Below are 27,467 nucleotides of genomic sequence, written 5' to 3'. Positions count from 1 at the left end.
CTTTATAATTCTCATTGTTTTGTAGAAAACAATGTAATTTGCTTACTTATTTTTTTAAAGATTTTATTTATTTTTTGAGAAAGAGAGAGAACAGGGAGAGGGAAGGGAGAGAGAGAATTATCAAGCAGACTCCACACCAAGCATAGAGCCTGATGCAGGGCTTGACTATACAACCCTGAGATCATGACCTGAGCTAAAACCAAGAGATGACTGCTCAACTGGCTAAGCCATTCAGGCACCCCTATAAATCTTCTTATTTATTATGTTTGTGTATTGTCTGCCCCCATGTTTTGGAACATAAAATCCAAATCAGAAGTGACCTTTGTCTTCACTGAAGTTTCCCAGCGACCTAGATACATTCCTGGTAAGTAGAAGACATTCAATAAATGTAAGGCAGATGGATGTCTAAACACTTATATATTATTGTTCTAAATGTGCATCTACATGCCATCATCTAATCAACCTATAAAATTCCTTGAAAGTTGATATTAAGAGAGAACATTTTAAATTTTGGAAAGTATTTGTGTACTAGGATGGTTTTTAATATTACAGAAGACTCACAGAAACACACAGCTAGCCACTAGGAGTATCTCTAGGGAAACTATTTGTAGAGATGCAGACACATACAAACTCTTTTACAAATATTGTGTGGTCATTGAGTGTAAACTTTAATGGAAACCTAGTATAAATTGAAGCAACAAGACTCAACAATTAAGTTTCTCAGAAGCAATTAACTGGTATCCTTAAATATAGTAATGCTCTGTGGCAAAAACATTGTCCTATCAGAGAAGAGTGAGCTTACTCCAAAATACAATATATGAGGAAAAAAAAACTAAAATTGGAGAACATAACTGGGATTCAAAGACTGAAAAACACCATTCTGCAAAATTAAAATTACTCATATTAAGTTAATAAAGATATGGAAAGCTCTTGGAAGACTTAAAATACTATATGTGCCAGCTGAAATTTATGGAGTAGCATAGAACTCAGAATCCAGAGAGGGGCCAGAGCCTTGCTCTAGTCTTCATAATCCAGGTTAGAATCAATTCCAGGCCATATCAGACATTTTCCATTTTTGCTGCCAAAAATAAAGATAAAAGAGATAAAGTAAATGACTATGAATAGGGGCTCTGGTACTGAATGAGTGAAGAGGCATGAAATATCCAAGACAAAGAGTGAAGACAGAGAATATGTATCACAAGGAGTTATAAACTTACTAGTACCTACATAACAGGGGCTAGATAGTATGGAAGATTTTTTTTTAAATAACTAAGATGGGTTGTCTTCCTTTAAATATTTTGTAATCTAATGAGAATATAGTTACACTGTCATATAAGAAAAATGTAATAAGAGTCAGCAGATGAACTACAAAAAACTGTACTACAGGAGTATAGAAAGGAAACAGAGATGCTGAGTAAGGACACTGGAAAGACAGCAAGCAGGAAATACCGTTTAGGTTGGCTGTAAGGGAAGGTGGGTTTTGAACACATGGAGATGGCAGATCAGGCAAGGGTGGTTCAATCCTATGGAAGCACTTGCAGTGGGGAATTAGAAGAGCTTGGATGCAGGCAGTTCAGTCCCTAAATGACACTATCAGATGTGGACCACCAACTATTCATTCCACCAACTTCCTTTCTGTCATTACACCAGAGCATCTGGATTTCAATCAGTCTCTTGAATGTGGTACCCTAAAGAGAAAAGCCATCTGCATCACTGAGGCTGTACCTGCCAAATACTACAAGGGACAGTGGGACCAAAACAGGGTATGCCTAAAGAAAGGTTTAGGGCAGATGCTTAGGTGGCTCAGTGGCTGAGTGTTTGCCTTTGGCTCAGGTCGTGGTCCCAGGCCCTGGGATTGAGTCCCACAATGGGCTCCTTGCAGGAACCCTGTGTCTCCCTCTGCCTATGTCTCTGCCTCTCTCTCTCTCTCTCTCTCTCTCGAATAAATAAATAAAATCTTAAAAAAAAAAAGAAAGAAAAGTTTAGTGCTCTGAATGTGAGAAGCAGCCCAAGGCAATTTGTAGCTACAAACAATTCGTGTCTTACAAAACAAGGGACTGCATAAAGACCAAGACTAATCAAGCAGAATTTTCTTTAAATCAGTCAAATACATATTCTTAAAAGGCTAACTTAAGGAAATTATTCCAGACAGAATATCAGAGATTTTTCTGAGTTAGAACGTATGTGTGGAGTCAGACATATTTTTAAAGAACAGAGAGTTATTAGCAGAGAGGGTTTTTGGTAGATGTAGATTGAGCATAACACACTGCTCCATATATCACTCTTGCTTTATTAGACTTCATTAAAGGAAATGAAAATTTACCAGTATTCCATTTTCTATGTTGTTTCATTGATGTACAGACTATTCATTCTCTGTCAGAGAAGCTTTATGAATCATGACTTTCGGTAGAAGCTTCCCTTACACACTCTTTGCCGAAATATCACCAGAATTCTGTCCTGCTGGTCCACCCTGTCCACTTAAGACCTTGGCAGGTCTTCATTCAGCATCAAAAGACTTGCCTTCTCTCCACTTGACATCCTTGCCCATTACATAAAGGACTCAAAGATATGAACCTTGTTGTGTTCTGCCAAAAGATATCAACCAAAGGGGAAAGAACTGAATGTGAAAGAATCAGACCTGTATCTCACATTTAATATCATACCATTAGTGAATATCATAAATGTCATGACCACATTTTCATAGTTTGACCTCTGCAATCTTAAAGAATTCTATCTCTACATTTATACAACTTGAATATTTTATTTTTCCACCTTTCCCTGGCCTTGAACAAATGATTTCTTTTCTCAAATACATAACCTGGAATAATGTTTATTTTAAATAGAAGTATAAACAGGAGGAAAATGCTCTATGACTAATAAACCTGTAATTTGGACCAGAGCTGTCCTGAATGAATGACTGGGGCCTCATCCCAATATGGAGAATTCTTTTGTGATTTCCTTCAGCAGCCATAATGGAGCCAATTCTACTACCCTGTGGAATGCATTACTACGATTCTCATAAGGAATTCCTGAGAATGTGTGAGGCATCACACTTTAATTCTTTAGGGACAATACAAACAAACCACATATTTTTAATTGGTAACTGTCATATTATCAAGCCTAAAAAGAAGATTGTCCTATAAGTTAACAGACTATATTAACTGTTACCTTTCCTTTAGGACATTAATGCTGCTTATCATTTAGTATACTTATATGTGTAGTACTACTTACATATTAGGTATAATGTAGCCCATGGGTCATCCCATAGACATAGATATTTTTATAGACTCCATTATAAAATCGAATTAGGTGCCAACATTCAATATCTGAGTTATTTCCACTGGTGCACAAAGTTAGTAGCAATAGGGGAAAAACTCATAAGTCAGGTGCCAGAAGCCAGGACAGAGAACTTAGCAGGCACACCACTATGCATGGGGGAATGCTCAGCTGGTATGCCAAATGGGTGATGAGTCTTGGCTAACAGGTGTAGAGTAGGGGGAGGGGAAAGGTGCAGGCCAATGTGAATCAGTCCACAATGAAAGAGCAGAGAATACTCTTGACTGATACAGCACAGAAGATGAGGAGACGGCCCATGGGTTGGAAGACTGATTACATAAAGGGTATTGCACACACAAATATATATTGGGAGTAATGGAAGCCAGATTTCTCACTCTCAAAGAAAGAGGTACAAATATGAAAAGAGGGAAGACTTAAAGTAGGAGATACTGAATTGCAATTCGAGATGCCATGGTTTCAGAGTGTATAATAAATGTGTGTATGTGTGTTAATTCTATTCAGTTAGAAGACCTCCAAGTAAGATACCCTGGAACCAATGAATATACCCAGCACTCAGGTCTTAGTTTCTAAATGCCATTCTCCACTTAAAAAAAAAAAATCCAGGACCTTTAAAGAAACAACTCCTTTGGGGCACCTAGGTGGCTCAGTCGGTGAAGCATCTGCCTTCGGCTCAGGTCATGATCCCAGGGTCCTGGGCTTGAGCACCACATCAGGCTCTCTGCTCAGCAGGGAGTCTGTTTCTCCCTATTCCTCTGTCTGCAGCTCTCCCTACTTGTGCTCTCTCTAATAAATAAAATCTTTAAAAAAAAATAAAGAAAAAACTCACTTGAAGGCAAGCACATGATCATAGAACATCTTGTGCCAAAGAGTTAAAAAGAAAGTTCTCAAATAAGAGGACACAAGAGTCACTACCAGCAGTTCCCATTGGCTAAATTTAAGGCAACTGCATTTCAAAACTAATAGTAATATACTTACCCACTGAATAAAATCGGAATCTCTAATTCTATACTACCATAATTAATTAATTAGGGGAGAAAGGAACATTTTACCATGGAGTGGAATGCTAAGTAATATGTGCAGAAGGAATTAGACAAAAGAAAAAAAATTACCATTTAGCAACCATCAGGTATTAGTTGATTTAGACAAGAAGCTTCAATGGAAAAAAACTAGTCGGTGAAAGTTTGTAGGAGGAAAAGGATATTTACAGAGTCTCAAAGTCTATCCCTAAAAAATACTCCTTAGGTACTTTACTAATTTAAAACTAAGTACTAGAGCAATCCAGCAGACAGCCTCTTTTTAACCAAGTGATAAAAGCTGACATCCATTGTAAAAGCACAAATGCGGATCATGTGTTTTGATATCTGGGAACAACAAAGCCTCACTTCTGTAGCAAAGCTGACAGGGAAGATCGCATTAAGCTAATCACATGAGATTAGTGGGCAAACCCAAGTCAAAGGACATTCTGCAAGCATACGCTGCTCTGTACTCCTCAAAAATCTGAAGATCATGAAAGACAAGGCAAGACTGAAGAATTCCTCCAAATGTAAAGAGGCTAATGCGGACCTGACAGCTAAGTGCAAATATGACCGTGGAGTGGTCTGTCCCTGGACTTAGAAGAACATGAGTGGACAGTGTGTTGCAAGTAATTTCTCCCCTTCTGTAGTTTGTCTTTTCATTTCCTTAACAGGGTCCTTCCCAGAGCAAAAGCTTTGTTGTAGGCAAAATTTGAGGTTTGTAAATTAGGTGGTAATATAAGATTGACAGTCACTCACTGATTTTGACGGATGAACTGTGGCTGTGTAGGAGACTGTCCTTTTTGTATGCTAGATAGAGAATAGGGGCACACATGGATGAGTGGATGGATGGATGGATGGATGGATGGATGGATGAGTGGATGGATGAGGAGATGAATGGATGGACAGATAGAATGAGAAAGTAATTGGGAAATCTAAGTAAAGGGCACACTACAATTCTTTGTACCATTTTATAACTTTTTGTAAGTTCAAAATTATTGAAAAATAAAAAATATACTGAGGTTCCTGGGTGGCTCAGTGGTTGACCTCAGGTTGTGATCCCAGGGTCCTGGGATTGAGTCCCACATCAGGCTCCCTGCGTGGAGCCTGCTTCTCCCTCTGCCTGTGTCTCTGCCTCTCTCTGGGTCTCTCATGAATAAATAAATAAAATCACATATACATATGATGTATACACACACACACACACACACACACCAAATAAACTGGGGAGATTTCATGTAAAATATAGGATTTGATCTCTTCTGGGAAATCAAGTGTGGCAACCTGAGCCCCATTCTCATGTGACAGATGTGAGCTGGAGCTGACAGCTACTTTTCTTACACCTTATACATTCTATAACTCAGCCCAAAGCTCACCACTCCTTGTTTCTCTCCTTGCGTATTTCCTCATTTCTGTTCCTTCCCCATCTCTGTAACAATGTGAGTCTCCAGCTTTTACCTCAAGCACTTTTATCTGATAGAAGCAGTAGGCAGTAAGCTTTTGCTAAGTAAAAGTCTGAAAGGGGATATTTTCAACAGAAATTTTTATTGAGGTAACTGCAGAATTGCATGTAGTTGGAAAAAGTAATACAGAGATCCTTTCTCCTGTAACTAGTTTCTCTCACTGTTGCAATAACTAGAATAAGAACAGCTATATCTACAGATATAATCCACCAACCTTATTCCCCCAGTATTTACTTGTACTCATGCATGTATCACATGTAAAATTTCATGCATCCATTGCCACAGTTAGGATATAGCACTGTTCCACCAGGACAAGGATTGCTAGTGTTAATTTTTGTAACCCCATCTGACTCCCCTCTCCTTTCCCTAACCCCTTGGCAACCACTATTCTTCCTCCCATTTTGCCATTTTGTGATGTCAATAAGGTTTGTTACAAATGGAATCATATAGCAAGTAACCTTTTAGCTAGGCTTTTTCACCCAGACTAATCCCCTATTGATTCATCCAAGTTACCACATCTATTTTTATTTCTGAGTAACATTCCGTGCTATGGACGTACAACAGTTTGTTTAACCATTTCACCTGCTGAAGGATATCTGGGATGTTTCCAGTTTGGGGCTATTACAAATAAAGCTGCCATAAACATTGGTTATAGGTTTCTGTACAAGCATAGGTTTTCATTTCTATGAGGTAAATGCTGAAGAGCACAGTTGTTAGGTTATATGACAGCTGCATGATTTTTAAAGAAATTTTTAAAGAAACGGCCAAAATGTTTTTCAGTATAGCTTTATCACTTCACCCAATGTATGAGGGATTGAGCTCCTCCACATCCTTGCCAGCACTAATGCTATTTAGTGGTATCACTAGTATTTATTTTAGCCATTCTGAGGTGTGTAGTGATATTATATTTTTAGTTTGCATTTGTCTGATGGTTAAATATATGTTAAACACATATTGAACATATGAAAACACTCATATGTTTTATGAATGGCTTCTCTGCCATGCCATCCAGATATCCTCTTCAGTGAAATGTCTGTATCTTTTGACTATTTTCTAACTGGATGGTTTGTGGGTTTTGTTGTTGAGTTTTGAGAGTTCTTTATATGTTCTAGATACTTGTCTTTTTATCCTCTTAATGTCCTTTTGCCAAACAAAAGTTTTTAATTTTGATGAGAATCAAATTTTCCTTTTTCGGACTGTGGTTTTGGAGTCGTCTAAAAATCCTGCATAGTCCTAGATTCTGAAGACTTTCTCCTATTCCTTTTTCCAAGAGTTTTAAAAGTATGTTTGCTTTTAAGTCCTTGATTCACTCTGAGTTAAATTTTGTATAAGAGTTAGGTTTGGGTCAAGGTTCATTGTTTTTGTCTATAGATACCTAATTACTACAGCATAATTTACTGAAAGACTTCTCCTCTACTGAATTGCCTTTGTACCTTTGTCGAAAATCAGTTGAATATATTTGTGTAGCTCTATTTCTGGCTTATCTGTCCTGTTCCATTATTTATGTGTCTATCCTTCTGCTGATACCATACTGTCTTGAAGCTGCAGCAACATAATAGGACTTACTACTGAAATAGAGTGATTCTTCCCACTTTATTCCTCTTCTCTGTTTTAACTATTCTAGGGTCTGTTTCCATATAAATTTTAGAATAATGTTATGTATGCCTTTTTTAAAGCTGCTGTAAGAATTGTATGAAATTTCACTAAACCTACCGACCAATTTGGTAAGAACTGACACCTTTACTATGTTGAGTCTTCCAATCCATAAACATGGTATGTTTTTTCATTTATTTAATTCTTCTTTGATTTTTTTCACTAACAAATTGTAATTTTCAGCATATAGATACTGTCTGTATTTTGTGAAGAGTGTACATAAACATTTCTCTTTTTTTGTATGTTACTATGTTTTTAACTTTGGTTTCTACATATTCATTGTTAATATACAGAAATGTGATTGATTTTGGGGTGTCAATTTTGTAATCCTATGACCTGGCTGAACTTACTTATTAGTTCTAGGGTTTTTTTGTGGAGGTCTTGGGATTTTCTATGTGCATAACATATCTGCAAATAGTTTTGTATCTTTCTTTCTGATCTGTGTGCCTTTTATTTCCTTTTTTAATTATTGTGCCAGCTAGAACTTCTAGTTCTACATTGGACAACATTGGTGAATGCAGACATCCTGGACTGTTCCCAATCTTAGGCGAAAAGCATTTTCTTAGGTGAAGTCTTTTCCCATTAAGTATGGTGTTAGTCTTAATTATTTTGTATATACTCTTTATCAAATTAGGGTAACCCTCCTCTGTTCCTAATTTGCTGAGCATTTTCATTATGAATGAATGGTAAATTTTTTTCATGCTTTTCTACGTCAGTTAGTATGATCATACGGTTTTTTCTTCCTTAAGCTGTTTATATGGTGGATCGTACTGATTGATTTTGGAATGTTAAACCATCCTAATATATCTAGAATAAATTCTAGGTGGTCATGGTTATAATTCCTTTTAAACATTGTTGAGTTGGATTTGCTGACACTTTGTTAAGGATTTATATGTCTAAGTTCATGAAAAATATGGATATTCAGTTTTCTTTTTCCACACTGTGATTGTCTGGTTTTGGAATTAAGATCATACTGGCCACATCTACTTTCTGTAAAAGACTGCATAAAATTGGTGTTAATTCTTGTTTTAATATCAGAATTCTTCAGTGAAACCATCTGGGCCTGAATATTTCTTTTGTAGATTTTAAATTTCAAATTCAATTTCTTTAATGATTATAGGACTATTCAGATACTCCACTTTATTACATTTTGGCAGTTTATGGTCATTGAGGAATTGGTCCATTGTGGTCATCAAATTTAAAAGTATAAAGTTATACATCAAATTAAATGAGACTACACCAAATTTAAAAACTTCTGCATAGCAAAGGAAGCCACCAACAAAATGAAAAGGCAACCTACAGAATGGAAGAAAAGATCTGGAAACCATATATCTGAAAAGGGGTTAATATCCAAAGTATACAAAGAACTCTATAGCAACAAAACAATCCAGTTTTTTAAATGGGCAGTGGAACTGAATAGAACTTTTCCCAAAGAAGACATACAAACAGCCAAAAGGTCCATGGAAAGATGCTTGATATCACTAACCATAAGGCAAATATAAATCAAAACCAAAATGAGATGTCACCTCACATATGTTAGAATGGCAATCATCAAAAAGCCAAGAGATAGCAAGTGCTGACGAGGATGTGGGAAAAAGGGAACACTTTGGCACTGTTGGCAGCAATGTAAATTGGAGCCGCCAATATGGAAAACAGTATGGAGGTTCTTTAAAAAAATAATAAAAAATAAAGCAATTCTACTTCTGGGTATATATTCAAAGGAAGTGAAAACAAGACCTAAAAGAAATATCTGTATTCCCATGTTCATTGCGTCATTATTCACAATAGTCAAAATATGGAAATAACCTAAGTGTCCATCAATGAATGGATGGATAAAAAAGATGTGGAGAGAGTTTGTATATGTAATGGAACATATACATGGAATACTATATATATAATACTTATATATGTGTGTACTAATATACATATACACATATATAATGAAATATTATATGGCCTTTCCATGAGAAAGGTCATCCTGCCATTTGCAACAACATACGTAGACCTTGAAACATTATGCTAAGCAGAATAAGTCAGACAAAAACAAATGCTATATATTATATTATAACTTATATGTATATAATCTAAAAGAGCCAAACTCATAGAAACAGAGACTAGAATGGTAGTTACCAGGACCTGGGGGGGTGGGGTAAAGGGCAGATATGTATCAAAGGGTAAAAACTTCCAATTATAAGATGAATATATTCTGGGGGTCCAATGTGCAGCACGGTGGTTACAGTTCATAATACTGTGGTATACACTTGAAGTTGCTAAGAGACTAGATTTTAAATGTTCTTACCACAAAAAAAAAGAAAAGAAATCATAATTAGGTGATGTAACACTATCATGATAATACATAAGTGCAATATATGTGTGTTAAATCCACACTTTGTACACCTCAAACCTGCACAATATTATACGTCAATTACATCTCACTAAAGCTGGTAGGAAAAAAGAAAGAGGAATGGAAGAAAGGAAAGAAGGAAGGACGGAGAGTAGGCAGGTCGGCTGGCCTACCCTTCATGGCCCATTTACCTACCCAGCTCATCTCCACCCTCACTCCCCTGACTCAGCTCTCAACATTAATATTATTACATCAAATGCAATTTTTCAAAGGTGGTAATCTCTTTCTAAACTTCTGATTTTTATATATGCCATTTTCTTCCTTGGGTGACTCTTCTGTCCTTGTTAAAAACAAACAAACAAACAAACAAAGCTGTTCACAATATCTCCTTTATTGTCCTTTTACTGGCTAGACAATCTATAGTGATATCCTTGGTTTCATCCCTGATATTGATAATTTGTGTCTCTTTGGGGGTCAGTTTTGCTAAAGATTTATCAAATTTATTAATTTTTTCAAAAAATCAGCTTTTTATTTATTTTCTCTATTCTTGTCCTATTTTCAGTTTCATTGATTTCTGCTCTTTTTTAGATTTCCTTCTTCTGCTTGCTTTAGGCTTATTTTGTTCATCTTTTTCCAGTTTCTTGAGGTAGGAACTCGGATTATTGATTCGTTTCCTCTCTTTGTTCCCAATAGAAGCATGTAATGCTATAAATTTCTCTTCCATGGTTGCTTCAGCTGCCTTGAAAGATTTTATTTTCAAGACCTTATATCTAAGGGGCCAGATAAATGCTTTCTTCTCAGGATCCTTTATCTGGAGTGCTAATACTCTCTATACTATCCCCTATTAAGCCTGACTAACTAGAAAGAGACTTATTAAACTCATTCTCATTAGGGTCTGAGCAGCATATATTTTACCTCTTACAGGGGCAAATGTATTTTCACCGAGCATTCAGCTTCCTGGATCAACAACTCTGGGAAGAAAGGAATTTTGCCACTGCTCCCAAAACTACGCCTGCTAGGGAGAAGACCCTCTCCATAAATCACAGTTATACAGATCTCAGATACTTCAGGGCATGGCCACCAACTTTCTATCTATATTTTGTCAGAAAGATACTGAAATAGATATCTAACGTAGGGATAGAAGTTTCAAGAATTAGTCAGAGGAAGTGCTAGAAAACAAAGATATGAATAGAAACCAAGCACAGGTCCTCAATTTGCTGCCCCTGAACCAGCCTCACTGGCATCTTCTGGGAACCTGTCAGAAATGCACATTCCCAGACCTTGCCCCAGACCTACTGATGCAGAAGCTCAGAGGTGGGGCACAGCAATCTGTACTGCGATGATGCAGCTAAAGTGTGAAAAACACTACTCTGGAGGGCAAAACTTGCCCCCTTTAGTTCTTACTCAGAATCCAGAAAGTCTGATGACCTGACAGGAAGCTCTGTAGGCTGACTGAGGTTCTCCACATTCTAGGCTGGGACACCATCCTTTAGAATTGGATGGGTACCTCCAGACAGACAGATGGGCTCATATTTAACTAAAGCAATGGTTACTTCAGAGGAAGTCACTACTAGTATAATAAAAAGTGGACACGCTAATGTATTCAGATCATAGTTATCTGTGGTAAAACGAAATAGTTCTAAGGTAACTGCTTAGCCTGTATGCTTAAGAAAATTGCAAAAAAAATTCAGAATGCAAATGCAATTTGCCATAAATAAAAAATTTTATCCTCACATTAACACACTGTGGGAGTATATTTGTATTTACATTTTCTAAAACGTCTTTAAGTTTTATTTTTAATTACTTGCATGCATATGTATTAAAAAATGTCATGAAACTACTTACAAAAATGCACATATTCAGCATCTTTTCCAGCCCAGAAATAAAAACATGCTCTAAGAATGTGCTCTAAATGATCATTTCCAGGGGTGCCTGAGGGGCTCAGTCAGTTAAGCGTCTGCCTTTGGTTCATGTCATGATCTCAGGATCCTGGGATGGAGCCCTGTGTCAGGCTTCCTGCTCAGCAGGGAGTCTGCTCCTCTTTCTGCCTCTGACCACCCCTCCCCTGCCCAAACTCATGTTTACACTCTATCCCCCACCCAAAAAAAATCTTTATGAAAATTTTTTTCATTTATTTTTCTTAAAGATTTATTTGCTTGAGTGAGAGAGAACAGAGAGCAAAAGAGAGCCCAAGCGGGGGGAGGGGAGTAGAGAGGGAGAAGCAGACTCCCTGCTGAGCAGAGTCCCACAGCAGGGCTCGATTCCAGCACCCTGGGATTGTGACCTGAGCTGAAGGCAGATGCTTAATCAACTGAGCCATCCAGATGCCCCCTTATAAAAAAATTATTTTTAATTGATCATTTCCACCACCAGGTTTGGTTTCAAGTCTGACAAGTATTTTTAAAGCTTGTGTACAAAGCACTAGATCCTATGGACACACAAAGATGAAAAGCATCACATGGGATCCCTGTGCTGCAGAGAGATCAGGAAGGAGAAGACATGACTCCAGTTTTCGGTCATTGGATGATCCTAACAATTGGAAGAACTGGCTCCAAATTCTCACCACTAGAGAGGACTTCAAAGTCCAAACATTTTCCTTTCTTTTTCGCTTGTATCACACTGAAGCGAGGCTGCTCCTGGCTGCTGGGCATGGAGAGAGACAGCAGAACCACACTGCCATGGTGTTTAAATAGGAAGGAAAAGCTACAGCTCTGAGCGGTGAGACACACCTCCCCTTCATTCCAAGTAGTGTTCTTGGATTGTAAGTCGAGGTGGGTGCTCACAGCTGTACTCACGGATATGTGACCAAATAGTTGGGTTATCTGGGCCCAAACAGCCCGAGCTATTCAGTTGTTATAATCAGTATGGTTGCCACAAGCACAGCATCTTAATGGGCGGGTTTATTAGCAAGAAGGAGGAAGAGAGGCCATGGACCTTCCTTCCCCTTTGGGACCTTTCCTCTGCTCATTAATAGGTTCGTTAGCCAGCTACCAGGTGAAATAAGGCAATGTTCACACCATCAATTCTGCTACTTGTTGGTGGCTCTGGTAAGACAGGCAAAATAGAAAGGGGGCAAAAAAACACACCACTTTGGGGAGGACATGTCGAAGTGAGACTTTGTTGCTCCTACTGGATGGATATCTATAATCCTTGCTCTCTTTGGCATTTGTCACCATGGAAAATCTGAGTATTTGGCAGAAGAGTTCACTCTATTTCTTTTTGCTCTGCCCTACTCTCCCCTTCCTCCTTGTCCCAGTTGAGTGGTTTACGAAATCTAGACCACAAAACCGCAGCAACGGGGAGCCCAATAGGACAACCGAGAGAGTGCACACAAATACTTCATCCACGCTCTGAGTCTAACAAAAACCACTTCTTAGGAAAAGAAGTTTGGGATCAGAAAGAAAACCTGGAGTTGGAATAAGATAAAAGCTAAACTTCAAGCGAGAGTTCAAACACAGAACCTGCTGCCATCTTTGCTTCCAACCTGAATGAACAGGGCATATGTCAATCACTAGGAGGACATTCATGATTTTACTAAAAGGAATTTAAAAGCAACATCACGAGGACCCAAGATGTTTGAATACTTTCTAGAATATTCTAGAACAATCTACTTTTGATTAAGTACTACTTGAGCATGATCAGGTGACTATAAGGTACAAATTCAAATATAGCTCATTTTATACTCTACATAGTATCTTTTTGGATTTGAAAAATATGTCATCACAGAAAAAAAATAAGAAATCTAGATTTCCTGGGTCAGATAAAATCTTTAGAGTCGCCTGTAGATGATACCTTCTGCCTTTAGAGTAACGATTCACCATTACATTAACACTAAAAGCTATGGGACCCATAGAGGTCACCACAATCTTAGTAGATCTTTCTTTCTAGGTTAATATTCCCACATATGTAGAAACACCTTTCTCAGCATCTGAAACAGATGTGAATCGGTTACCAATACATACTGAGGCTTAAAAGTATATCTTTTCCCCCCTGCAGAGTATTAAAACATTCAGCCTTCACCATTCATCTCAACCATTAATATGTTTCTACAGAAAATTGATAAATCTCTCTCCTACCTACCTCCCAACCATTCCTTTTCTCCTTCTCTCTGTCTACTATACACACAGGGTTAAGGTACCAAACCTCCTTATTGTATTAACATGAATATAAATTTATTGTTTCTGATTAAAAGAAATAAACAAGGGGTGGCTCAGCTGGTTAAGCATCTGCCCTCAGGTCATGATCCCAGGGTCCTGGGATGGAGCCCACATCAGGCTCCTTGCTCAGCAGGCACTCTGCTTCCCCCTCTACTTCTGCCCCTCCCCCGCATGTGCCTGCTGTCTCTCACAAATCTCTTTCTCTAATAAATAAAATCTTTTTTTAAAAAAAGAAACAAACAGAAAAACATCAGAATGAGTATATGCAAATGCAAGATGTTTTTGATGGAAAAATGCTTCAAAGGGAGCCAAAGCAGGGGTCAAGATACTCTTTGAGAAATACTATTTCTACATTTCTATTCTACTTGTTTCACTCTTATAAATTGCTTGTTCAAACTTCCCCAGATTTTGAAGTTTTGCCCAGTTCTTGCAATCTGCTAATATTCTTGATAAGGACCAAGATGTTGGGTCTTCAAGAATGATAGTATATGATTTGCTCTATAACTTGAACACTTGAAACTGTATATATAATAACTGTAGTGGATGGCATAGCAGCATTATAAAGTCACCCCACGCTGCTGCTGCTAGTGGCACAGGTCACTTAACTGAGGAAACTGATGATTTAACTTCTCGTACTTTTCTTTAGTACTTAGACAAAAAAAAGAATTCTCACCAGGTTCAGTCAACAAAGTCCAAAAAAAAAAAAAAAAAAACCAGTAAGAATTGGAAAATGCAAAGTGCTTCCTCGTCATAGATGCTTTCCTAAACTCGATGCTTCCCAAGGTTAGCCTTCTGGGGTGCTAACAGCACCAAAACACCATAAAAGTGGCACAGGAAAAAAAATCCAAGAGCAAAGATCTAATTAGCTCCACAGGGACATACCAGACAGGAAGACGAGGTTTCAATGGGTAGAGTATAAATCCTCAAGCAGGTAAAACTATCTGCTATCTGAATCACTGCTATCTAACTCCAACCCCTTAGAGCAGATATTTGGGATTGCCCTGCAGAGTAACAGGGTACTGACTGACAAGTTGTCCTGGGTGAAGCTGCTGCAATCCAGACAGTGATCTGTATGAGAGTTATCCAAACACATAAGAGAATGTACGAGAACTCAGGGAATGAAAACATGAGGGACATAGAGAATCTGTCCTCCTGGAGGAGACCCGAGGACAACATAGTCAGCCTATGGGCCTGGATCTGACATTTTTCTAGAAGTTCTCTCTTCTACCTTCATTAATCCAAAGCTCTCCATGATATTGTTACCTGGACATGATCTATTTCTGTCACTGTTTTCTTCTCCAACTCCCTTCTCTCCTTCCTCATTTTCAGACAGAGTAAGACTGCTACGACTCATAGAATAAATTGGGGACCCATCTGCACATGTCCACTCCTAGTCTTGGGATGAAATGGGAGGTATTCAGGAATATGTTCTGGTAGAGACTGGGATACCTGGCTTCATACCTGCTGGATTTTATTACCCATGTTGGTGAGGGAAAGAAATAGCATATCTGCAGTTAGACAAATAGCGGGAGCTGTGGCACACATATGGAAGAAAGCAATGTCTGGGATTTGAGATCTGCAAACGGGCAAAGGCAGCAAAATGAAACCTGTGATAAGCCGACACTACTGATTGTCATCCCCAAGGCCACAATATCCTGTGGATGCTGGTAGCTCCAATGACACCAGGAAAATAAATCCATGCCCTCATGTATCATCACCCAGTCCAAATCCCATTTGCCAAAGTCTACCATCCCAGCGCTCTTCCCACTTCACCTCTCGTATGACCTCCAGATAAGAGGCTTCTAACCTCAGAGAGCCCCACCTGGACCCTATGCACACTCTCCAAGGAGTGATATTCTGGCCAATTCTCCAAGCCTTGAAGATACAAACATGATTTTTTAAAAGAGTTTCTTTACACATGTGTCTGTTGATCACACTGCGGCCCATCAAAAGAACAAACATTACAAACCATGTTTCTCAACCTTGGTCCATATTAGCACTTCCCTTATGGAGACTTTTTAGACATTTTTTTTCCCTCATCACACACCCTCATGAAATTTTAATACCATAGATATACTCTATATTAATATGATGTAGATACATAAAAAGAGTACATTTTGCCCACAAAGAACCAATTTTCACCCTCTTGGGGGAGATATAATCCCTGTTAAGAATGCATGATCTTGAAGCATGCAACAATTATAATAATAGTGCCAGAAGTATCTAACTACTGTTTCCCTATACTCTATTATACTAAGGCTATAAATCACCCAAAACAGCAGCTTTCCTTTAGATCAATAAGTTGTACTGAAGAGGTCCAGACAAGCAAAGTCTTAATCTCCTGAGAGTCTAAAACGCCAGTCTTCTTCCCACAGTGCCTACTGCCTCTTCCTTCACCTCCCACAAGAACGTCTACAGAATTAGCAAGTGTCACCCTCAGGTTAACGCCAACCCCAAAGAAAATTCCTTCTTCAACCTTAACGCACTGTGGTTACATTAAAACCCAAACACTGTCAACCCACTTCCCCTTCTTTCCAACCCCCTAAGCCATTCTTGATGAGTATCTCTCTTTGACAATTAAATTGAGGCCCAAACTAGCTAACTGGACTTACCTCTTGCCGTTTGAAGTTCTGGACATATTCTTCAAACTGTTCATCTTTCGTCTCATCAGCTTTGCCAAGCTTCTGAAGAACCTGGTTTAGAAATAAGACAAAATGGATTGATTTAAAAATATTTGCAAATAACAGGCAAAGCAAGACTGTTCTGCTCTTCTGAGGAGACATCACTCAGCATAGTTAGTTTTTCTGTTCTGGAAGCATCTTGGCTCAGTGGCTTGGGGTTGATCAGACTGGGATTTTAACCACAGCTCTGCATTCCCAGGCTGAGCAATGTAATGCTACATTGCATGTATCGACCTATACATATCCGTCCATTTCCCCCAGTAGGCTATACGTGACTTAAAGGCCAAAGGTCTGTCCTGTCTTCTTGTCCAAAGCATCTGGCACAATGCTCGATGCAGAACAGGTATGCAGTTGTTTGTTACACAGTGAACCAAAGATATCCCACCAAAGAATTAGCCTACTTGATAGGGATGGTATTAGAATTGCTGGAGCTGGGACACCTGGGTGTGATCCTGGAGTTCCGGGATTGAATCCCTCATTGGGGTCCCCGCAGGGAGCCTGCTTCTCCCTCTGCCTTGTGTCTCTGCCTCTCTCTGTGTGTCTCTCATGAATAAATAAATAAAATCTTAAAAAAAAAAGAATTGCTGGAACCAGGCACATAGCACCTTCTCCCCACCACCTTCCAATATGCGCTTCAACCCACTAAATGCTCAAAGATGCCCTCAAATGCGCAAAGCCCCTTGCTAAGCACTAGTCTCCAGAAACATCAAGGTAAATACAACAAGGTCCCAACATTTAATCTTGAGAAACTAAGAGTCTAATGGGGTCAATGAGGCAGGTTCCCAAATAACAAATCACAGGCAAGGTGTAATAGGCAACATGAGGGGTTACAAAGTATTATTAGCAACATCCCTTAGAGCTGAGGTTCTTAGGGAATGCTCTGTGGAGCTCATTCAAACTGCACTGGAAATGCTAGCAGACAGGAATGTGGCAGATTGCATTCCAGCCGAAGGAGTAGCCTCAGCAGAGATCCCTGGAAAAATCATTATATATCGTAAGATTGAGCAGGAGTTGTTCTGTCTTCCTAGAGCTCAGGATGGGATATCGAGAGAAGCAGTTCCTAAAAGAGACCGCAGAAAGTTACTTGGGGTGGGGGGGGGGGCACCTTGGTGGCTCAGTGGTTGAGCGTCTGCCTTTGGTTCAGGTTGTGACCCCAGGGTCCTGGGATCGAGTCCCACATCAGGCTCCCTGCATGGAGCCTGCTTCTCCCCCTGCCTGTGTCTCTGCCTCTCTCTCTGTATCTCTCATGAATAAGTAAATAAAATCTTAAAAAAAAAAAAAAAAGTTACTTGGGCACAGAGCAGAGGGATTCTGAAAGCCAAACTGGCTTCTCAGCTCAGTAGTTCCACGTCTAGTACCTCAAACACCACGTCATTTGAGAATTTAAAAACTCCATAAACACCGCCTTAATGGATTGAAAATTATTTATATGAAAATGTTGTCTTTAACTTTTGAAAAACTGTAACAACGGTTACAACTTAGAAGTGTTTTGCAAATGCAAGCTATTGTTACTATTATTTTTGTTGTTGCCAGTTGTTGCAAGAGAGAGAGGGCAAAGCAAAATTACACTGGCCACACTTGCCAGAGAAGGAAATTCAATGACTTAGGGATTCTTGGCCTTGTTACAAGATCTCCTCCCATCCACTCCCATATTTTTGTTTCAAAAGTAAAAATAACTTTAAGAAAGAAAATGTTGCTTGATTGCTTCTTCATTCCATCTACCTTTTAGAATTTCTTTTTTTTTTTTTTTTTCATTTTAAAGCTAGGCCTCCCAAAGGACCTCTTGTGCCACACATATACACCAAGAGTAATGGGGGAAGGTACCCGGGATTAAACTATGTGACTTTTTCCCCCTAATTCATAAAATTGACTAATTTCATAAATGTTTGGCTACTTGAGAGCTGGTGAGTCTTTGAGAAGTGCCAACACGTCGTCTGATGGCAGCAGTTCACAAAAGTCAAGAAAGGGTTTCAAAGTCTTCTGAGCACAGAACTTCAGCCCCACCTCTTTCCCTGCAGTACAAAGGTGCTCTGGTCTCAGGAGTGGGAGAAAAGAGACAGATGTCCATCGAGTCTCCCCTACAAGCCTGAAACCGCAGGAAGTGATTCATGTTACCTCTTGCATCCTCCCAACACTCCCAGCTGCTTCTTATTCTGTAATGATGGCTGAGGAAATAGGACACAGTAAGTGGCTTACTGGAGACGCTCTGGAAAATCCCCTTTTGGAAGTCTGGTACCCCTGTCCCCACCCACAGATAGCCTGTTCCTTCTTGTGGGAAGCAAATGGGATCTTGTCATTCTCACTTCTCATCCGAGATTCCTGAAGGCCACCATACTCTAGGAAAAACCTACCTTCCAGTGCACCCGAGTGGCTCAGCAGGTTAAGCATCTGCCTTCGGCTCAGTCATGATCCCAGGGTCCTGGGATGGAGCCCCACATCAGGCTCTCTGCTCAGCGGGGAGTCTGCTTCTCCCTCTGCCTCTGCTCCCACCTCCCTAGAGCATACATGTGCTCTCGCTCTCTCTCTCTCAGCCTCGTTCTATCTCAAATAAGTGAAATCTTGAAAGAAAGAAGAAGAAAGAAAGAAAGAAAGAAAGAAAGAAAGAAAGAAAGAAAGAAAGAAAGAAAGACATATCTTCCAAGGTGTATATCTATGACTGCGAAGAGGATTTTTCACAAACCCTTTGCTGAAAGTCTATTATTTAAATTTTAAATCACAACACCTTGCATTTCATATTTCTAGAAATTGTACAGTATAATTAAAGTAGAAAAAAACGACCCAAAAAACTGCTCCTAGGTGTCAAGAAAGAATTGTAATTGGATGACACAATAAGCCCACACTCTCTCTTCTTTTTTTTTTTTTTTAATTTTTATTTATTTGAGAGAGAGAACACGAGCTGAGGGAGAGGCAAGGAGAGAGGGAGAAGCAGGTGCCGCTGCCCTCTCTTCTAAGGAAAGTAATGAAGGACCAGGACCTGTGAGAGTTACAGCACACCTGCATCCTGGTGACAGGAGAGTCAGGAAAGGCACGGGACAGAGCAGCAAAGGATCCGGCCTTTGCTGAGAACCTTCTGCAAGCCAGTCACAATGTCAGGGAATTCCATTATTTCAGCTGATTCTCACAGGAACCTCCTCACTCCTATTTTAATTGCATCGACAGCATAAACTTACATTGGCAAAAAGCTGGAGGTTGGGAGGAATATTGGATGTATTACATGATGAGAATCAGGATTCATGAAATCCTGACAAAATTCTCTAAGAAGATGAAATTCAATGGAGATAAAATTAAGTCAAAAACATAATTGTACAAGTTATGAATTTATGATTTCAACTTTCAACCAACATGCAACAGAACGGATGCTAGGAAGACATGGTTTCTGCCCTTCAGGAGAAATAAGGGATGACTTTAGCGGATATGTTGATACGCGTCGACAAAGTAATGTTTCTGGAAAGCACCCCAGGCTGATAAGCCGGGAGAGCCGGACTGAATGCTTCTCTGCCATGGACAAGGTGGCAAACACAGGAATTCACAGACAACCTGCAGCCAGCAAAAGGGAGTCCCCAGAAAGGCAGAGAGAAATGACACCCTGAGGTAAGAGGAAAATTTGATCTAATTGGGGATGTTACCAGGGAGAAGAGAAGAGGAAGAGAGCGCAGTTGTCTTTGGATATCTAAAGGGTTATCACGATAAAGAAGGATCAGACTTGTTCCATCAGAAACCAAGGTCAAGGGCTAGCATCGGTCGGTAAAAGCAATAAATAAAAACTTTTGCACAAATTTATCATGGTTTTCTGGAAATTACATAGTTCATTGGCAGAGGTAATGAGCTCACTGTCCTAGCAGTTATCGGAGCTTAACCAGTAGTTAGAGGTGCCAGAGAAGAGATGTATTCATCTAACAGATGAACGAAATAAATATCTTCTAATTCAAATTCTAATTCTAATTTCAGATATCTTCTAATGCTTGAATCCATAATAAATGTATCAAGTTTCACATTTTCCCTACGAAAGAACGCACATCACCATGAAGAGTAGGCAGAGAAGAAAATCTATTCACCTCTCTCTCCAGCTGAAGGTGACTTACTGGACCACATGCCAAACTCCATGAGAGCAGTGGCGGAAAAGGGAGCCAAATGTAGGGATAGTGAGTGTAGATGAGGCTGGTGTGGGAGGGAGAGGGCAGATCAGAGAGGGCCTTAGTCTGCAAGACTAAAGACTTTATTTATTTATTTTTTTTAAGATTCTATTTATTTGGGACACCTGGGTGGCTCAGAGCGGTTGGGCGTCTGCCTTTGGCCCAGGGCGTGATCCCAGGATGCTGGATTGAGTCCCACATCGGGCTCCCTTCTCCCTCTATGTCTCTGCCTCTCTCTCTGTGTGTCTCTCACGAATAAATAAATAGAATCTAAAAGATTCTATTTATTTATTCACAGAGAATTTTATTTATTTACTCTCTGTGTCTCTCATGAATAAATAATTTATTTAAAAAAAATAATTAAAAAAAAGATTCTATTTATTTATTCACAGAGAGAGAGGCAGAGACATAGGCGGAGGGAGAAGGGAGCCCGATGTGGGACTCGATCCCAGGACCCCGGGATCACGCCCTGAGCCAAAGGCAGACGCTCAACCACTGAGCCATCCAGGCACCCAAGACAAGAAATTATATGACTTTAATTTTCTCCTACAGGCTGCTGAGTCAATGAAGTGTTTTCCCTGGAGAGGGCCACCCAATTAGACCGGTGCTCCTTGGTGACAGTGATCAGGACAGATTAAGAGACAGTGGGACCAGTTAAGAGACTACAGGATCAGACTCAGATGGAGTCTGAGCTCAGGAACAGATGGACAGACCCTTTAAGAAGAGCAATCCACAGTACTTACCGGCTTAGGACACGGGCAGGGTAGGGACAGAGAAGATGTGAGGATGATCTCGGGTTTCTGGATGGAAATGGTTCAGATGGGAGATTATGAAAAGGCAAGGACAGGAAACGTGCAACAGGACTTGGGGACAGAACTGAAGGCCCAGCCAGAAGACTCACTGAAGCAAGTTTTGTGATTTGTCTCCAGCAGCCTCAATATTGGTGATAAAACTGATGTGCTGCATAAAGGAATATCTTAAGGCAACAAAAATACTGAAACCTGGAACTGAGCTGATGAAGAGTATCTTCTTCCTTGTTTTACATCATGAGATCTGACAGTGAGTTTCTAGCTTAGGTGGCCTCTCGCTTTCACTGTCCACTGACTACCTCGAAAATGTCAATTAAGCCTGAACGTTTGGCACCATGGATGCCACAGGGATATGACTAGGCATTCCTGTACCTGATGTTCAGGTTCTGACAACATGGTAACACCTTCCACCTTCAAGCCAAAGGCAGCCATTCTGTGCCTTGTGCATTTCATTTTAGGACAATTTCATTTGCACTGACACTCAACTATTTTGAAACAAGAGGATTTTGTTGTTACTTTGGTTGCTGCTGTTTTCAAAATGCAAAATCCCATTCTAAATTGCATAAGCTTTTTCAAACTGCCTCTCCTTTCTGAGATTCTGAAACATCCCCCTAAGGGCTGGCTGTGTCATCCTCCTGCCTCAGGGCCCAGTTCAGAAGTTCTGATCTGATCATAAAAGACAGCACGACAGAGGCGGATAAAAAATTAAATAGGAAGGAATAGCAGGAATATGGTAGCCTGGAATATTTTCACTAATAAATCCTCTTTCAAGTGTCTCCAGTGTCTCCAAAAGCAGTCAGTTCCCAGCATGGTTTGCATGCGCTGCTCCGAAGATGTGAATCTCATATTCTTTTTTTAGAGCGATTCTCTAGAGCAGTTAATTGTTCATGAAGTGGCCAAGTAAGGTCCCTAAAAATTCAAAATTCTTTGATTTGGGCAGTTTCCCCATCCAGTAAAGCTACCATTCTAATCAAGTTTCAAATCCTTGCGGTCCAGAGCAAATAAATATTGACTACTGTATAGGTAACAGAAGAATTACCCTCTCTTAATATTTTTACATTAGGAATGGAATGCTACTATGTTGGTCGCTTTCAAAAAGATAGTTGGTGTTTTAAGGCAAAGAAAAACATCACCATCTTCCATTGCCCATGGTAATGATGGAATATGAAGAAGCTGGCACGAGCCAAGGATGAAGACCACAGGTATTTCAAGAGGAAGACTATGGAGGTGTTGGAGACATGCTTTCTGTGCAGCTTCATAGCGGAGCAAGGAGGATGGTTAAAGCAATTCTGCAGGATGGGCCACTGGGATTCCTGACAGAAATTCATGCTTTGGATGAGGGATCAGACTGGACAGACTTTTAAGTGTGGGTGATTCATGCTTCCTTACACCAGACTCTCAAGGTCAAGGAGAGAACGACATTATTTAGTGTTCTCTGAACAAGGAGACATCCCTGTCTTCACACTCTTTGCATTTATTTTTTTAAAAAAAGCATGTAAAACTATGTATAGATTATCCATTGACTCCAGGAGTCAACTGCATTAATGACTATGGTCTCTTCTTATCTGGGTAAGTTATGGAGAGTTGGTCTTCCCCTCCGCACCCCTCCCCCACCCATGTGCAGATGATTCATTCACTCATCTGTCCAGATACCCACACATCCATGTGTAAATTCACAGGGCATTTATCAAGGGCTCACTCTGACTCTGTGTGAAGTTCCACCACCACCTAGAACAGGAGGGAGGTCATCAGGTACATGCAAGTGCAGGGGAACTGCTTGTTATGAAGTGTCCTATGGGCAGGCACCCCACCACATGCCAAACTTCAGAGTCCTAGACCTTTGACTTCTTTCTGGCTGTGCTCCAAGACTTAAAGAAGCAGCTTTAAGGTGCCCTAAATTGAGAAGAACAAGATGAACAGTATGGTTTATGTACCTGTCAAGATCCTGTACTTTGCCCTCTATCTGGGCCTTTATAGATTTATGTCTGGATCACTATGGCATCCACTCCTTGCTCTGGCAAATCTCAATAATGCAAGAGCCATCGTGGCCTCAAACTCTCTCAGAGGCTGGCATGAGCTGTCCTCTAATTCTGGGAAATGCTTTTGGGGAAGTAAGCAAAAGTAGATGAGAGGGGATATTCACAGCCTTCTGTCCATTTGAGTGAACTGCAGATTTAAAAAGTCGGAGAATAACACACAGTAGAGAGTACAAATCTCACACATGAGCAAGTTTATCCCTAGTTGTGACAGAGCTGACTGAGAATGAGAACACAATGTAGAAAAGAAAGTTCTGGAGCCTGGACAGGAAACAGAGGTAACTGAGAAGGGCCCCAGGGTGCAGATTTAGTAAGTAGCAGCCAGGCTATTTTCAATCGTGCATCCACCTGCCAGGTACCATGCTCCCACAGTCGGCTCTCCTCCATCCTTCCCCATCTTTAAAGTTGAGGACATCTGAGTCCTCTGACTTAAAAAAAATAATTCTTGCTGGAAAAAAAATAGCTTGAGGAATATCGATCAAGGAAAGATGAATGGATTGTGGGCCCTGGCATCTAACACTCTCCTCTTCTCCAGGTGCCTACTCTCTCCTCCTGGGTTGGCCACCATGTCTCAGAGCTACCTTTCTAGGAACCCTGATACTTCCAGTTCCCAACCCAGAATACAGCATTTACATCAAAATGTGATGTAAAGTGACAGAGAAGCATACTAAAGCCTTCAAGTTATCTCAACACTCTGAGAGAGACCACATTTTCCTTCTTCAGTGGCCCCTATCAAGAGCATGCCAATATTGCACATGGTAATACGAAGACCCTCCACCCTCATTACACCTTTGGTATTAATCTGCATCTTCCTTGGCTAGAGAAGATAGTCCTCCATTTACCACTGTCCAGATGTTTGAGAGAAAGCATGTGTGCTGAACTGGTGGCAATCCACCTGAGGAAGAGCTGCTGCAAGCTCTACACCCAGCCAATTCACCAGGGAGCAATTCTGTTCCACATTCCTTTATACACACTACTCAGACAGTCTTTGTGACTTCAGTTACCCACTGTACCAGCAGAAGATGAATCAGCAATTTGAAAACACTGACCTACAGTATAAATATGAAAGATGTTGGCTTAGGTAGAACAAAAAGTTCATAAAGCTCTATCCAGGATTTTGGGATTTCAAGTGGGACTATAAACTGTCTAAGTCAAGAAGGGGCTGGCTATTAGTGCTGAGGGGTATGAAACAGATGAAAAGGAGTACAGGAGGAAAGAAAGAAAATAGTATTACTTTTCCTCCTCTTTTGAAGACTCCCCACCTTGATAACTCTATAATTCCCTAATTGATTAGCTACCATCTATGGAAATTTAAAATGTATCAAGCACAGTTCTATATGCATTATATCTAAAAATGAATTTAATCTTTCCAACAATCTTACAAGTTAGGTTAAAATGATTATCTTCCTTTTACCAATGAGAACAAAGAAAATTGGAGTAATTGACCAAGGACACAGCTGGTATATAACCGAACCAAGATTCACTCCCAGCCCTTCCCCTTGGAGTTTGCCCTACCTAACCCAGAGAGCATGGCTTGAAAATTAAATAAGGGACATATAAAACTTTTCTTCAATTTCTAGCAACAAGGGCTTAAGAATGTTAGCTATTGGAATTATTGACCTCCTAACACATGATAGTGAACAATTGTGATGTACCTGACAATAGGGGCTTGTGGATGGCTCCTGAGGCACACAACTGTCTTGAGATTCTAGGATTTTACAGCTACTCCCTAGAGGTAATCTTCCCTTTGTTTGATGAAGACACACATACAGGAATAATCACAGCAATACAGAGTCTCTCCAACAGAGAACTGAAGAGTGAATAACATGTAGATGGGCTGTTGGTCTCCCTTGAGGAAGATAAAGACAACCGTGGCCTCTCTGTAGGCCAGGGGCTCCCTATCTGGGTCCACAGAGATAGATTCCATGCTTTCCATGGATGACTTGAAATTATATGACTGATACAGCATGAATGTGTCTTTTATCCAACAGGTTTCAAGGCTTCTATCAGATGAATAATCACTGTTCTGATAGCATGGGCTTAGTGGAAGGAAAATAAAGACAGAAGTCAAACAAAACAGACTCCACTCAATCACCTATGAGACCTGGATGACCTCTGCAAAACTTTTAACTTCATTAAGCCTCAGTTTCCCAACATTAGAATTTTCCAGAATTGGTATTAGAAAATACCAATTCTGGAAAGATTAAATGAGAACATGAGCAAAAGAACCTAATTAGATGCCTGACTCAAAAAAGTACATTTTAGTAAGGGCTAATTATTTTTCTTTTCTTTGATTTAATAGCTTCATCTTAAACTGCAATGTGAAGGGCCTGATAGGGAGCATGGATTTCATGCACTCTAACTTGCTCATCCAACAGATGAGAGTCTGAGGAAAGTGTATTGTCAGGTCACATATTTAGTCTTCTGCAATACAGAGGGATCTTTCACAGTTAATGGGACACAATGAAGACTATGAAACCATCTTCATTGACAGCATGGTTTGCTGGCATTTCTCTTTCTGCAGCTCAGTAAATGCTTCTTGGGCAATTCTCTGACTCCAAGAAACACACATGTGTCAGCAACTGCCAAGGCAACCAACAGTACCCTAGAGTAGCTGTCTAGGTTCCTAGAAACTGTCTTTATTACCAACTCCTCCATATTACTGAAGCATCTGAGAAGAGTTTTAGAGTGGCAGGAAATGGAAATGTTCCATGTGACTCTCTTTCAAACCAGAAGACTAAATGCCACCATCAGATCTGCTAATACATCTCCCGAATCAGGAAAATCTGTGCCTGGGGGCTGAGGGTGAAATCTGGGCTAACACCAACAGCAGCCTGCTTTATCCCTGTTTAGGTTTTATTTTCAAGACTAAAATTTATTAAAAGCATAGCAGTTTTTCTTGCAAAGAATAGTGTGAGACCTGAATCCCCACACTGAAGTTCCCATTGCAGTCCTGCCTGGGGTCACTGAATGACATCAGGGAGGTCACTGATCCTCTTAAGAAACTCACTTCCTTTTTTATTAAATGATGCCTTTAGGTAACTTGCCTCTGCCTGACATGCAAACACATGTGAATGAAGAAAAAGAGAAAGGTTATAAGGTAGAGAACTTCTCAAACCATGCTATGCATAAACTCAGACTGGAGTACCACCAAAATACCACAGGTTTTTAAGTGGTCCCCAAGCCATATAGTATACCTCAGATGCCAGGCTCAAAAATCATCAAGGATTTGGGATCTATCCAACCAGATGTGCAGCCAACAGATGACTTCATTGGTGGTTTTTTATCTTTAATGTTTATTGCCTCCAAAGTAACAATAATTTGATTGATTTTAAAAACTCAAACTTTATACAAATTGCAGATTTGAATGGAAGTAAAAAAGAAAAAAAAAAGGAGACTGCTAATAGACTGAAAACCAAATGTCCTTTTGCTGGAAATGAGTCCTGACATAGGGCTGGACATGGCATTTTCAGTTCAGTGTGTTCATGTGGTTGTTTTTTAATGATCTGTGTGAGTGCCTTCATAACCTTTCTTTAAAGAGCACTGGAACAGAGGGGCAACATAAGGTACTGGGGGCACTTGGGTGAGAAAGAGATTGCTCCTCCTGGCTGCCTGCAGGTTGCCTGTGTCAAAGCACGGCCCCCTGCTCCCAGCCACTCAGAGCTGAAAATACTTCTCAACACAGAACATGCAATCAACCACAAGCAAAGAGATTATAAACAAACAAAGAATAAAAGTAAATTGTGTAGCACTAATAATTTTTGCACATATTTCTGTATTTTCATTTGATGCATTGATTTTCAGTTTTGTGTAGCCATTTTTAAAGTCTGATCAGCAAGAAGGAAATTTACTAAAAAAGAGAAAGTATTAAGTGCAGTTTT

The 27,467-nt window shown here is 39.9% G+C and overlaps 1 protein-coding gene across 3 annotated transcripts in view; it reads right to left on the bottom strand.

Annotated features, from left to right (window-relative positions):
* The window catches only part of AMPH (amphiphysin), a 211,348-nt gene that overhangs the window by 101,646 nt on the left and 82,235 nt on the right, over window positions 1-27,467 (bottom strand). For all 3 annotated transcript variants that reach the window (XM_038562674.1, XM_038562672.1, XM_038562673.1), the window contains exon 2: window positions 16,540-16,620. In XM_038562674.1, the coding sequence (XP_038418602.1) occupies window positions 16,540-16,620 (81 nt within the window). The remainder of the gene's footprint in view (window positions 1-16,539; window positions 16,621-27,467) is intronic.

The sequence above is a fragment of the Canis lupus genome, chromosome 18 (genome assembly GCF_011100685.1).
Source record: "Canis lupus familiaris isolate Mischka breed German Shepherd chromosome 18, alternate assembly UU_Cfam_GSD_1.0, whole genome shotgun sequence".
Classification (NCBI taxonomy): domain Eukaryota; kingdom Metazoa; phylum Chordata; class Mammalia; order Carnivora; family Canidae; genus Canis; species Canis lupus.
Note: the sequence above shows the minus strand (reverse complement) of the source record. Positions and strands in the feature narration are given on the sequence as shown.